The 14507-nt window shown below is 43.8% G+C and overlaps 2 protein-coding genes across 2 annotated transcripts in view; both read left to right on the forward strand.

The window, feature by feature from the left end:
• Positions 1-14507, forward strand: part of LOC146495631 (interferon-inducible GTPase 5-like) — a 143388-nt gene that overhangs the window by 91768 nt on the left and 37113 nt on the right. The window lies entirely within an intron of this gene.
• LOC146495633 (uncharacterized) overlaps positions 1-14507 on the forward strand; it is a 183512-nt gene that overhangs the window by 6511 nt on the left and 162494 nt on the right. The window contains exons 4-8 of the mRNA XM_085144247.1: positions 1534-1692; positions 4672-5085; positions 6172-8229; positions 9316-11373; positions 12460-12681. Coding sequence (XP_085000373.1) covers positions 1534-1692; positions 4672-5085; positions 6172-8229; positions 9316-11373; positions 12460-12681 — 4911 coding nt within the window. The remainder of the gene's footprint in view (positions 1-1533; positions 1693-4671; positions 5086-6171; positions 8230-9315; positions 11374-12459; positions 12682-14507) is intronic.

Genomic DNA, 14507 nt, shown 5'->3' on the forward strand with positions numbered 1-14507 from the left:
AAGAAGCTTGAGAAGCAGTTTGAGGAGGAAGTAAACAAGGCCAAGGCTCTTAAAGATGAACTAGAACGTCAACGTAAGCTCATGGACGAGGACAGGAAGAAACCTCAGGTAACTGTGGATGAGGCTGCAAAGAAACAAAAAGGGGCTGAAGCAGAGATCGCCCTCAAAGCTAAAGTAGCAGAGAATGAAAGACTAAAGAGAAAAGCTGAGGAGGAAGCTTATCAAAGGAAGCTGCTGGAGAACCAAGCTGCTCAGCATAAGCAAGAGATTGAGGAGAAAATCACACACCTTAAGCGCTCATCTGACTCTGAGCTGGAGAGACAAAAAACTATCGTGGAACCAACATTGCCGGAGAAGAAGAAGCTCAAAGAGGAGATTTGTATCATCAGAATCAACTTTGAGAAGCCCTCAAAAGAGAAGTCAGATTTAGAGGGTGAACTACAGAAACCGAAGGATACTGCAAATGAGACTGAGAAGGGCAAACATAGGGCTGAAAAACAGGCAGACAAACTGAAAAAGCTTTCTGTAGAGGAAGAGAAGAAGAGAAAAGAGGCCGAGGAGAAGGTGAAGAGGATAACTGCACCCAAAGAGGGGGCAGCTCGTCAATGCAAAGTTGCTCAGGAGGAAGTCGAACGCCTCAAAAAGAAAGCTGAAGAAGCAAATAAGGAGAAAGAACAAGCTGAGAAAGAGGCAGAAAAGCTGGTCACTGTAGCCAAAGAGGCAGCACAAAAATGCAGTGCTGCAGAGCAGAAAACACAAGATGTTCTCAGTAAGAATAAAGAAGATGGCCTTGCTCAGGAGAAGCTTAAAGATAAATTCACTAAGACTAAGACACTTGCAGAACCTGCTGAGAAAGCTGAGAAAAAGGCTGCCTTGTTCTTCCAAAAAGCCGAAAAGGCTGAAAAGCTGAAGAAAGCTGCAGGAGAAGAAGCCTCTAAACAGGCCAAAGATCAGGCAGATGCAGAGAAACGGAGAAAAGAAGCAGAGGAAGAGGCCTCTACGCGAGCTGCAGCTGAACAAGCAGCCCTAAAGCAGAAGCAGCGGGCTGATGCAGAGATGGCCGAGCTCAAAAAAGAGGCAGAACAAGCACTTAAGCAGAAGTCACAGGCTGAGAAGGAACGGACACTGGTTAAACTTCAGCTGGACGAAACTGAGAAGCAGAAGAAGGTGTTGGAAGAGGAGCTTCAGCGAGTTAAAGCTGAACTAAATGATGCTGTCAAGCAAAAGGCACAGGTGGAGGCCGAGTTGTCAAAAGTTAAGATCCAGATGGAAGAGCTTCTGAGGCTCAAGCTCAAAATCGAGGAAGAAAACCGGCGCCTCATGCAGAAGAACCAAGACGGTACACAGAAATCACTTGCAGAGGAAGCAGAGAAGATGAAGAGGCTCGCAGAGGAAGCTGCCAGACAAAGGCAGATTGCTGAGTCTAACTTGGCTGAACAGAGGTCACTTGCAGAGAAAATGCTACAAGAGAAAATGCAGGCCATCCAAGAGGCTACAAAACTGAGAGCTGAAGCAGAGGAGCTCCAGAAACAGAAGGACCAGGCACAGGAAAAAGCTAAAAAACTTTTGGAGGACAAACAACAGATCCAACAGCGCCTTGATAAGGTGACAGAGGATCTCCAGAAATCCCTGGAAGCCGAGCGAAAGAGGCAGTTTGAAGTTGCAGCTGAAGCAGAGAAACTCAAACTGAAGGTTAAAGAGCTCAGCGATGCTCAAGCTAAAGCTGAAGCGGAGGCAAAGAAATTCAAGGAGCAAGCAGATGGCGCAAAAAGTCGCCTTCAAGAGACTGAAAAACATATGACAGAAATCGTCGCGCAGAAGCTGGAGAAACAGAGGCTGCAGAGCACGAGAGAAGCTGATGACTTGAAGAAAGCCCTAACTGACCTTGAAAAGGAGGAGAAACTGAAAAATGATGCCGAGGAGCTTCAGAAGAAATCTAAAGAGGTATTGTGGCCTGTATTAACACTCTTTAGAGACGCGTATAGTTAAGCACGTAAATTACAGTACAGTGTTTGTATCAGCATATTGAATACAATACAGTAAGAAGTGCAGCGGTCCCTCGTTTATGGCGGGAGTTACGTTCTAAAAATAGCCCGCAATAGGTGAAATCCGCCAAGTAGCCAGCTTTATTTTTTACAATTATTATGGATGTTTTAAGGCTGTGAAACCCCCCACTACACACTTTATGCACTTTTCTCAGACAGGCATGAACATTTTCACACTTTCCTCTCTTGTTTAAACTCTCTCAGAGTTCAAACCTTCGTAGAAAAATAAGTCCAGTATTAGAGAATGAAACCAAAGTGACCCACAGGAGCCTTTGACGGTGCGTTTAATCGACATTGTTGTGTTTGTTGGGGAGAAAACTTACAAACACAGTACAGCACTTCAGAGTCACACTGCTGGCGATTGAAGATTTATGTAAATTTGACAAGCTAAACGCATTCTGTACTGTACAGGAGACACGGCACGAGGTTGATTGACAATGGTCTACAGCCAATCAGGACACAATGCGCTGTAAAAAAAAAAAGAAAGAAAAGCATGTAAAATTACAAAAAAATAAACCCGTGAAACAGCAAGACCACGAAAGGTGAACCACGTCATAGCGAGGGACCACTGTAGTTCAACTTATATAATTGCAGAGTGTTTATCAAATGGAGCACTGATGCTGTAGGTGCTAAATATAAAGCAAAAGCTTTGAGACGGTGAGCTTAGCATAGCTGTTATTTGTTCCCCAACAATGTATTTTCTCTTTGTCACTGTCTTAACTAGATTATATTTAACATGCTAGATCATATTTTTAAGGCGCTGGATGTTGTTTTTATTGGACAAAGCTAGATTAGCAGTAGCCTTTGTTGATGTGAAGCTAAGTTAACTAACTGCTAACTGTAGCTTCATACAGACACGAAAATGTTATTGATATTTGAAATATATAGATATACTGAGTTATTTCTTCAAATATTTCAGATACATTTATTAATAAGTGGTATTTCACTAACAGTCTAGAGCCTTTTTTCTGAATTTGTGTCTTAACAGATGGAAAATGCCCAACAAGCGCAAATTGAAGAGCAGAAAGCCAGACTTGAGCAATGTTTCCTCACTGAGAAAGAGGTGCTGCTGAAAAGACAAAAAGCTGTTGAAGATGAGAAAAAGAAGCTTGAGAAGCAGTTTGAGGAGGAAGTAAACAAGGCCAAGGCTCTTAAAGATGAACTAGAACGTCAACGTAAGCTCATGGACGAGGACAGGAAGAAACCTCAGGTAATTGTGGATGAGGCTGCAAAGAAACAAAAAGGGGCTGAAGCAGAGATCGCCCTCAAAGCTAAAGAAGCAGAGAATGAAAGACTAAAGAGAAAAGCTGAGGAGGAAGCTTATCAAAGGAAGCTGCTGGAGAACCAAGCTGCTCAGCATAAGCAAGAGATTGAGGAGAAAATCACACACCTTAAGCGCTCATCTGACTCTGAGCTGGAGAGACAAAAAACAAAAAAACAAAAAACTATCGTGGAACCAACCAAGAAGCTCAAAGAGGAGATTTGTATCATCAGAATCAACTTTGAGGAGAAGTCAGATTTAGAGGGTGAACTACAGAAACTGAAGGATACTGCATATGAGACTGAGAAGGGCAAACATAGGGCTGAAAAACAGGCAGACAAACTGAAAAAGCTTTCTGTAGAGGAAGAGAAGAAGAGAAAAGAGGCCGAGGAGAAGGTGAAGAGGATAACTGCACCCAAAGAGGGGGCAGCTCGTCAATGCAAAGTTGCTCAGGAGGAAGTCGAACGCCTCAAAAAGAAAGCTGAAGAAGCAAATAAGGAGAAAGAACAAGCTGAGAAAGAGGCAGAAAAGCTGGTCACTGTAGCCAAAGAGGCAGCACAAAAATGCAGTGCTGCAGAGCAGAAAACACAAGATGTTCTCAGTAAGAATAAAGAAGATGGCCTTGCTCAGGAGAAGCTTAAAGATAAATTCACTAAGACTAAGACACTTGCAGAAGCTGCTGAGAAAGCTGAGAAAAAGGCTGCCTTGTTCTTCCAAAAAGCCGAAAAGGCTGAAAAGCTGAAGAAAGCTGCAGGAGAAGAAGCCTCTAAACAGGCCAAAGATCAGGCAGATGCAGAGAAACGGAGAAAAGAAGCAGAGGAAGAGGCCTCTACGCGAGCTGCAGCTGAACAAGCAGCCCTAAAGCAGAAGCAGCGGGCTGATGCAGAGATGGCCGAGCTCAAAAAAGAGGCAGAACAAGCACTTAAGCAGAAGTCACAGGCTGAGAAGGAACGGACACTGGTTAAACTTCAGCTGGACGAAACTGAGAAGCAGAAGAAGGTGTTGGAAGAGGAGCTTCAGCGAGTTAAAGCTGAACTAAATGATGCTGTCAAGCAAAAGGCACAGGTGGAGGACGAGTTGTCAAAAGTTAAGATCCAGATGGAAGAGCTTCTGAGGCTCAAGCTCAAAATCGAGGAAGAAAACCGGCGCCTCATGCAGAAGAACCAAGACGGTACACAGAAATCACTTGCAGAGGAAGCAGAGAAGATGAAGAGGCTCGCAGAGGAAGCTGCCAGACAAAGGCAGATTGCTGAGTCTAACTTGGCTGAACAGAGGTCACTTGCAGAGAAAATGCTACAAGAGAAAATGCAGGCCATCCAAGAGGCTACAAAACTGAGAGCTGAAGCAGAGGAGCTCCAGAAACAGAAGGACCAGGCACAGGAAAAAGCTAAAAAACTTTTGGAGGACAAACAACAGATCCAACAGCGCCTTGATAAGGTGACAGAGGATCTCCAGAAATCCCTGGAAGCCGAGCGAAAGAGGCAGTTTGAAGTTGCAGCTGAAGCAGAGAAACTCAAACTGAAGGTTAAAGAGCTCAGCGATGCTCAAGCTAAAGCTGAAGCGGAGGCAAAGAAATTCAAGGAGCAAGCAGATGGCGCAAAAAGTCGCCTTCAAGAGACTGAAAAACATATGACAGAAATCGTCGCGCAGAAGCTGGAGAAACAGAGGCTGCAGAGCACGAGAGAAGCTGATGACTTGAAGAAAGCCCTAACTGACCTTGAAAAGGAGAAGGAGAAACTGAAAAATGATGCCGAGGAGCTTCAGAAGAAATCTAGAGAGGTATTGTGGCCTGTATTAACACTCTTTAGAGACGCGTATAGTTAAGCACGTAAATTACAGTACAGTGTTTGTGTCAGCATATTGAATACAATACAGTAAGAAGTGCAGCGGTCCCTCGTTTATGGCGGGAGTTACGTTCTAAAAATAGCCCGCAATAGGTGAAATCCGCCAAGTAGCCAGCTTTATTTTTTACAATTATTATGGATGTTTTAAGGCTGTGAAACCCCCCACTACACACTTTATGCACTTTTCTCAGACAGGCATGAACATTTTCACACTTTCCTCTCTTGTTTAAAGTCTCTCAGAGTTCAAACCTTCGTAGAAAAATAAGTCCAGTATTAGAGAATGAAACCAAAGTGACCCACAGGAGCCTTTGACGGTGCGTTTAATCGACATTGTTGTGTTTGTTGGGGAGAAAACTTACAAACACAGTACAGCACTTCAGAGTCACACTGCTGGCGATTGAAGATTTATGTAAATTTGACAAGCTAAACGCATTCTGTACTGTACAGGAGACACGGCACGAGGTTGATTGACAATGGTCTACAGCCAATCAGGACACAATGCGCTGTAAAAAAAAGAAAGAAAAGCATGTAAAATTACAAAAAAATAAACCCGTGAAACAGCAAGACCACGAAAGGTGAACCACGTCATAGCGAGGGACCACTGTAGTTCAACTTATATAATTGCAGAGTGTTTATCAAATGGAGCACTGATGCTGTAGGTGCTAAATATAAAGCAAAAGCTTTGAGACGGTGAGCTTAGCATAGCTGTTATTTGTTCCCCAACAATGTATTTTCTCTTTGTCACTGTCTTAACTAGATTATATTTAACATGCTAGATCATATTTTTAAGGCGCTGGATGTTGTTTTTATTGGACAAAGCTAGATTAGCAGTAGCCTTTGTTGATGTGAAGCTAAGTTAACTAACTGCTAACTGTAGCTTCATACAGACACGAAAATGTTATTGATATTTGAAATATATAGATATACTGAGTTATTTCTTCAAATATTTCAGATACATTTATTAATAAGTGGTATTTCACTAACAGTCTAGAGCCTTTTTTCTGAATTTGTGTCTTAACAGATGGAAAATGCCCAACAAGCGCAAATTGAAGAGCAGAAAGCCAGACTTGAGCAATGTTTCCTCACTGAGAAAGAGGTGCTGTTGAAAAGACAAAAAGCTGTTGAAGATGAGAAAAAGAAGCTTGAGAAGCAGTTTGAGGAGGAAGTAAACAAGGCCAAGGCTCTTAAAGATGAACTAGAACGTCAACGTAAGCTCATGGACGAGGACAGGAAGAAACCTCAGGTAATTGTGGATGAGGCTGCAAAGAAACAAAAAGGGGCTGAAGCAGAGATCGCCCTCAAAGCTAAAGAAGCAGAGAATGAAAGACTAAAGAGAAAAGCTGAGGAGGAAGCTTATCAAAGGAAGCTGCTGGAGAACCAAGCTGCTCAGCATAAGCAAGAGATTGAGGAGAAAATCACACACCTTAAGCGCTCATCTGACTCTGAGCTGGAGAGACAAAAAACTATCGTGGAACCAACATTGCCGGAGAAGAAGAAGCTCAAAGAGGAGATTTGTATCATCAGAATCAACTTTGAGAAGCCCTCAAAAGAGAAGTCAGATTTAGAGGGTGAACTACAGAAACTGAAGGATACTGCAAATGAGACTGAGAAGGGCAAACATAGGGCTGAAAAACAGGCAGACAAACTGAAAAAGCTTTCTGTAGAGGAAGAGAAGAAGAGAAAAGAGGCCGAGGAGAAGGTGAAGAGGATAACTGCACCCAAAGAGGGGGAAGCTCGTCAATGCAAAGTTGCTCAGGAGGAAGTCGAACGCCTCAAAAAGAAAGCTGAAGAAGCAAATGAGGAGAAAGAACAAGCTGAGAAAGAGGCAGAAAAGCTGGTCACTGTAGCCAAAGAGGCAGCACAAAAATGCAGTGCTGCAGAGCAGAAAACACAAGATGTTCTCAGTAAGAATAAAGAAGATGGCCTTGCTCAGGAGAAGCTTAAAGATAAATTCACTAAGACTAAGACACTTGCAGAAGCTGCTGAGAAAGCTGAGAAAAAGGCTGCCTTGTTCTTCCAAAAAGCCGAAAAGGCTGAAAAGCTGAAGAAAGCTGCAGGAGAAGAAGCCTCTAAACAGGCCAAAGATCAGGCAGATGCAGAGAAACGGAGAAAAGAAGCAGAGGAAGAGGCCTCTACGCGAGCTGCAGCTGAACAAGCAGCCCTAAAGCAGAAGCAGCGGGCTGATGCAGAGATGGCCGAGCTCAAAAAAGAGGCAGAACAAGCACTTAAGCAGAAGTCACAGGCTGAGAAGGAACGGACACTGATTAAACTTCAGCTGGACGAAACTGAGAAGCAGAAGAAGGTGTTGGAAGAGGAGCTTCAGCGAGTTAAAGCTGAACTAAATGATGCTGTCAAGCAAAAGGCACAGGTGGAGGACGAGTTGTCAAAAGTTAAGATCCAGATGGAAGAGCTTCTGAGGCTCAAGCTCAAAATCGAGGAAGAAAACCGGCGCCTCATGCAGAAGAACCAAGACGGTACACAGAAATCACTTGCAGAGGAAGCAGAGAAGATGAAGAGGCTCGCAGAGGAAGCTGCCAGACAAAGGCAGATTGCTGAGTCTAACTTGGCTGAACAGAGGTCACTTGCAGAGAAAATGCTACAAGAGAAAATGCAGGCCATCCAAGAGGCTACAAAACTGAGAGCTGAAGCAGAGGAGCTCCAGAAACAGAAGGACCAGGCACAGGAAAAAGCTAAAAAACTTTTGGAGGACAAACAACAGATCCAACAGCGCCTTGATAAGGTGACAGAGGATCTCCAGAAATCCCTGGAAGCCGAGCGAAAGAGGCAGTTTGAAGTTGCAGCTGAAGCAGAGAAACTCAAACTGAAGGTTAAAGAGCTCAGCGATGCTCAAGCTAAAGCTGAAGCGGAGGCAAAGAAATTCAAGGAGCAAGCAGATGGCGCAAAAAGTCGCCTTCAAGAGACTGAAAAACATATGACAGAAATCGTCGCGCAGAAGCTGGAGAAACAGAGGCTGCAGAGCACGAGAGAAGCTGATGACTTGAAGAAAGCCCTAACTGACCTTGAAAAGGAGGAGAAACTGAAAAATGATGCCGAGGAGCTTCAGAAGAAATCTAGAGAGGTATTGTGGCCTGTATTAACACTCTTTAGAGACGCGTATAGTTAAGCACGTAAATTACAGTACAGTGTTTGTGTCAGCATATTGAATACAATACAGTAAGAAGTGCAGCGGTCCCTCGTTTATGGCGGGAGTTACGTTCTAAAAATAGCCCGCAATAGGTGAAATCCGCCAAGTAGCCAGCTTTATTTTTTACAATTATTATGGATGTTTTAAGGCTGTGAAACCCCCCACTACACACTTTATGCACTTTTCTCAGACAGGCATGAACATTTTCACACTTTCCTCTCTTGTTTAAAGTCTCTCAGAGTTCAAACCTTTGTAGAAAAATAAGTCCAGTATTAGAGAATGAAACCAAAGTGACCCACAGGAGCCTTTGACGGTGAGTTTAATCGACATTGTTGTGTTTGTTGGGGAGAAAACTTACAAACACAGTACAGCACTTCAGAGTCACACTGCTGGCGATTGAAGATTTATGTAAATTTGACAAGCTAAACGCATTCTGTACTGTACAGGAGACACGGCACGAGGTTGATTGACAATGGTCTACAGCCAATCAGGACACAATGCGCTGTAAAAAAAAGAAAGAAAAGCATGTAAAATTACAAAAAAATAAACCTGTGAAACAGCAAGACCACGAAAGGTGAACCACGTCATAGCGAGGGACCACTGTAGTTCAACTTATATAATTGCAGAGTGTTTATCAAATGGAGCACTGATGCTGTAGGTGCTAAATATAAAGCAAAAGCTTTGAGACGGTGAGCTTAGCATAGCTGTTATTTGTTCCCCAACAATGTATTTTCTCTTTGTCACTGTCTTAACTAGATTATATTTAACATGCTAGATCATATTTTTAAGGTGCTGGATGTTGTTTTTATTGGACAAAGCTAGATTAGCAGTAGCCTTTGTTGATGTGAAGCTAAGTTAACTAACTGCTAACTGTAGCTTCATACAGACACGAAAATGTTATTGATATTTGAAATATATAGATATACTGAGTTATTTCTTCAAATATTTCAGATACATTTATTAATAAGTGGTATTTCACTAACAGTCTAGAGCCTTTTTTCTGAATTTGTGTCTTAACAGATGGAAAATGCCCAACAAGCGCAAATTGAAGAGCAGAAAGCCAGACTTGAGCAATGTTTCCTCACTGAGAAAGAGGTGCTGTTGAAAAGACAAAAAGCTGTTGAAGATGAGAAAAAGAAGCTTGAGAAGCAGTTTGAGGAGGAAGTAAACAAGGCCAAGGCTCTTAAAGATGAACTAGAACGTCAACGTAAGCTCATGGACGAGGACAGGAAGAAACCTCAGGTAACTGTGGATGAGGCTGCAAAAAAACAAAAAGGGGCTGAAGCAGAGATCGCCCTCAAAGCTAAAGAAGCAGAGAATGAAAGACTAAAGAGAAAAGCTGAGGAGGAAGCTTATCAAAGGAAGCTGCTGGAGAACCAAGCTGCTCAGCATAAGCAAGAGATTGAGGAGAAAATCACACACCTTAAGCGCTCATCTGACTCTGAGCTGGAGAGACAAAAAACTATCGTGGAACCAACATTGCCGGAGAAGAAGAAGCTCAAAGAGGAGATTTGTATCATCAGAATCAACTTTGAGAAGCCCTCAAAAGAGAAGTCAGATTTAGAGGGTGAACTACAGAAACTGAAGGATACTGCAAATGGGACTGAGAAGGGCAAACATAGGGCTGAAAAACAGGCAGACAAACTGAAAAAGCTTTCTGTAGAGGAAGAGAAGAAGAGAAAAGAGGCCGAGGAGAAGGTGAAGAGGATAACTGCACCCAAAGAGGGGGCAGCTCGTCAATGCAAAGTTGCTCAGGAGGAAGTCGAACGCCTCAAAAAGAAAGCTGAAGAAGCAAATAAGGAGAAAGAGCAAGCTGAGAAAGAGGCAGAAAAGCTGGTCACTGTAGCCAAAGAGGCAGCACAAAAATGCAGTGCTGCAGAGCAGAAAACACAAGATGTTCTCAGTAAGAATAAAGAAGGTGGCCTTGCTCAGGAGAAGCTTAAAGATAAATTCACTAAGACTAAGACACTTGCAGAAGCTGCTGAGAAAGCTGAGAAAAAGGCTGCCTTGTTCTTCCAAAAAGCCGAAAAGGCTGAAAAGCTGAAGAAAGCTGCAGGAGAAGAAGCCTCTAAACAGGCCAAAGATCAGGCAGATGCAGAGAAACGGAGAAAAGAAGCAGAGGAAGAGGCCTCTACGCGAGCTGCAGCTGAACAAGCAGCCCTAAAGCAGAAGCAGCGGGCTGATGCAGAGATGGCCGAGCTCAAAAAAGAGGCAGAACAAGCACTTAAGCAGAAGTCACAGGCTGAGAAGGAACGGACACTGATTAAACTTCAGCTGGACGAAACTGAGAAGCAGAAGAAGGTGTTGGAAGAGGAGCTTCAGCGAGTTAAGGCTGAACTAAATGATGCTGTCAAGCAAAAGGCACAGGTGGAGGACGAGTTGTCAAAAGTTAAGATCCAGATGGAAGAGCTTCTGAGGCTCAAGCTCAAAATCGAGGAAGAAAACCGGCGCCTCATGCAGAAGAACCAAGACGGTACACAGAAATCACTTGCAGAGGAAGCAGAGAAGATGAAGAGGCTCGCAGAGGAAGCTGCCAGACAAAGGCAGATTGCTGAGTCTAACTTGGCTGAACAGAGGTCACTTGCAGAGAAAATGCTACAAGAGAAAATGCAGGCCATCCAAGAGGCTACAAAACTGAGAGCTGAAGCAGAGGAACTCCAGAAACAGAAGGACCAGGCACAGGAAAAAGCTAAAAAACTTTTGGAGGACAAACAACAGATCCAACAGCGCCTTGATAAGGTGACAGAGGATCTCCAGAAATCCCTGGAAGCCGAGCGAAAGAGGCAGTTTGAAGTTGCAGCTGAAGCAGAGAAACTCAAACTGAAGGTTAAAGAGCTCAGCGATGCTCAAGCTAAAGCTGAAGCGGAGGCAAAGAAATTCAAGGAGCAAGCAGATGGCGCAAAAAGTCGCCTTCAAGAGACTGAAAAACATATGACAGAAATCGTCGCGCAGAAGCTGGAGAAACAGAGGCTGCAGAGCACGAGAGAAGCTGATGACTTGAAGAAAGCCCTAACTGACCTTGAAAAGGAGGAGAAACTGAAAAATGATGCCGAGGAGCTTCAGAAGAAATCTAGAGAGGTATTGTGGCCTGTATTAACACTCTTTAGAGACGCGTATAGTTAAGCACGTAAATTACAGTACAGTGTTTGTGTCAGCATATTGAATACAATACAGTAAGAAGTGCAGCGGTCCCTCGTTTATGGCGGGAGTTACGTTCTAAAAATAGCCCGCAATAGGTGAAATCCGCCAAGTAGCCAGCTTTATTTTTTACAATTATTATGGATGTTTTAAGGCTGTGAAACCCCCCACTACACACTTTATGCACTTTTCTCAGACAGGCATGAACATTTTCACACTTTCCTCTCTTGTTTAAAGTCTCTCAGAGTTCAAACCTTCGTAGAAAAATAAGTCCAGTATTAGAGAATGAAACCAAAGTGACCCACAGGAGCCTTTGACGGTGCGTTTAATCGACATTGTTGTGTTTGTTGGGGAGAAAACTTACAAACACAGTACAGCACTTCAGAGTCACACTGCTGGCGATTGAAGATTTATGTAAATTTGACAAGCTAAACGCATTCTGTACTGTACAGGAGACACGGCACGAGGTTGATTGACAATGGTCTACAGCCAATCAGGACACAATGCGCTGTAAAAAAAAGAAAGAAAAGCATGTAAAATTACAAAAAAATAAACCCGTGAAACAGCAAGACCACGAAAGGTGAACCACGTCATAGCGAGGGACCACTGTAGTTCAACTTATATAATTGCAGAGTGTTTATCAAATGGAGCACTGATGCTGTAGGTGCTAAATATAAAGCAAAAGCTTTGAGACGGTGAGCTTAGCATAGCTGTTATTTGTTCCCCAACAATGTATTTTCTCTTTGTCACTGTCTTAACTAGATTATATTTAACATGCTAGATCATATTTTTAAGGCGCTGGATGTTGTTTTTATTGGACAAAGCTAGATTAGCAGTAGCCTTTGTTGATGTGAAGCTAAGTTAACTAACTGCTAACTGTAGCTTCATACAGACACGAAAATGTTATTGATATTTGAAATATATAGATATACTGAGTTATTTCTTCAAATATTTCAGATACATTTATTAATAAGTGGTATTTCACTAACAGTCTAGAGCCTTTTTTCTGAATTTGTGTCTTAACAGATGGAAAATGCCCAACAAGCGCAAATTGAAGAGCAGAAAGCCAGACTTGAGCAATGTTTCCTCACTGAGAAAGAGGTGCTGTTGAAAAGACAAAAAGCTGTTGAAGATGAGAAAAAGAAGCTTGAGAAGCAGTTTGAGGAGGAAGTAAACAAGGCCAAGGCTCTTAAAGATGAACTAGAATGTCAACGTAAGCTCATGGACGAGGACAGGAAGAAACCTCAGGTAAAATGCAACAAACACAGCAGCTACTAATCCAAAATACTCAAAGCTTCATAGAACTGAAACAAACACTTTTTTTTAGCTCCATTCTGCTGCTGATACAAACTTTAGGTCTCTGAACATTAAACTTGTTGCTGCCTTTCATAGTGTGTAACTTGAAGGCCCTGAGTACTTTCTCCCACACTGAAAACACTGGATGATAACATTATTTGAACATTACCTAATAAGACTGATTCAGGACAGACAGTTAGTGATGTTAAACTTTTCTAGCAGTCCTTCACAAACAGGGAACAGTCTGTCTATTCTCTCCATCTGTCAGCTGCTGCTGGTTCTTCCTCCTCCTCTTCCTCACACACTGCTGAGTTTGTCCTGGTGGATCATCAGGGGTGCAAAGCCTCACAGATGATGTGCAGCAGTGGGTCCCTCAGTCTGTCCTCACTCTGGACACTTGCAGTCGTCACACATGGAAATCAAATGTGTGATAAGCTGCAGGATTCAAACACAAGTGTAACTTATAAACACATGTTCATACTTTTCATACAGCCCCGTCCACCAGGGCTTGAAGCAGGTATGGTGACAGAGTGAGAGAGTCGGAAAGACAGGACACCTGCTCCACCTCTGTCAACAGGCACTCCTGATGTCCTGGTCCAGCCCAAGTCCGGCTCTCCTGTCAGTGCAGTTCCCTCTGAGTTGGGAGCAGCTCCTTTTGTTGAACCTGTGTGAAGACAGCAGAGAGTTAGAGGCCGGCGGTCACAGTGTTTGCTTTGCTACTGGTGAAGCTATAGTGCAGTGGGGGAGCCTCCTCCTCGGGGCCGAGCTGTGGCAAATATATATATATATATATATATATATATATATATAACACCCAGCACGCCCCTGCGGGCGGTTTATCCTTCAAGCTCGGGTCCTCTACCAGAGGCCTGGGAGCTTGAGGGTCCTGCGCAGTATCTTAGCTGTTCCCAGGACTGCGCTCTTCTGGACAGAGATCTCCGATGTTATTCCCGGGATCTGCTGGAGCCACTCACCTAGCTTGGGAGTCACCGCACCTAGTGCTCCGATTACCACGGGGACCACCGTTACCTTCACCCTCCACATCCTCTCGAGCTCTTCTCTGAGCCCTTGGTATTTCTCCAGCTTCTCGTGTTCCTTCTTCCTGATATTGCTGTCATTCTGAACCGCTACATCGATCACTACGGCCGTCTTCTTCTGTTTGTCTACCACCACTGTGTCCGGTTGGTTAGCCACCACCATTTTGTCCGTCTGTATCTGGAAGTGCCACAGGATCTTAGCTCGGTCATTCTCCACCACCCTTGGGGGCATTTCCCATTTTGACCTCGGGACTTCCAGGTTATACTCAGCACAGATGTTCCTGTACACTATGCCGGCCACTTGGTTATGGCGTTCCATGTATGCCTTGCCTGCTAGCATCTTGCACCCTGATCTTGCATCGCTTCTGTCAGTCTGCCCCAGGGCAGCTGTGGCTACAACTGTAGCTTGCCTCCACCAGTGTATGAATGTGAGAGTGAATGGGTGGATGACTGGACGTGTAAAAAAGCGCTTTGGGGTCCCTAGGCGGGACTAGTAAAAAGCGCTATACAAATACAGGCCATTTACCATTTACCATTTACCATTTGCTGTTATGTGCTGGATTGTCTCTGGGGCATCTTTACACAGCCTGCACCTGGGGTCTTGCCTGGTGTGATAGACCCCAGCCTCTATGGATCTTGTACTCAGAGCTTGTTCTTGTGCTGCCATGATTAGTGCCTCTGTGCTGTCTTTCAGTCCAGCTTTGTCCAGCCACTGGTAGGATTTCTGGATATCAGCCACTT

This window comes from Neolamprologus multifasciatus, chromosome 19 (assembly GCF_963576455.1).
Source record: "Neolamprologus multifasciatus chromosome 19, fNeoMul1.2, whole genome shotgun sequence".
Lineage (NCBI taxonomy): Eukaryota > Metazoa > Chordata > Actinopteri > Cichliformes > Cichlidae > Neolamprologus > Neolamprologus multifasciatus.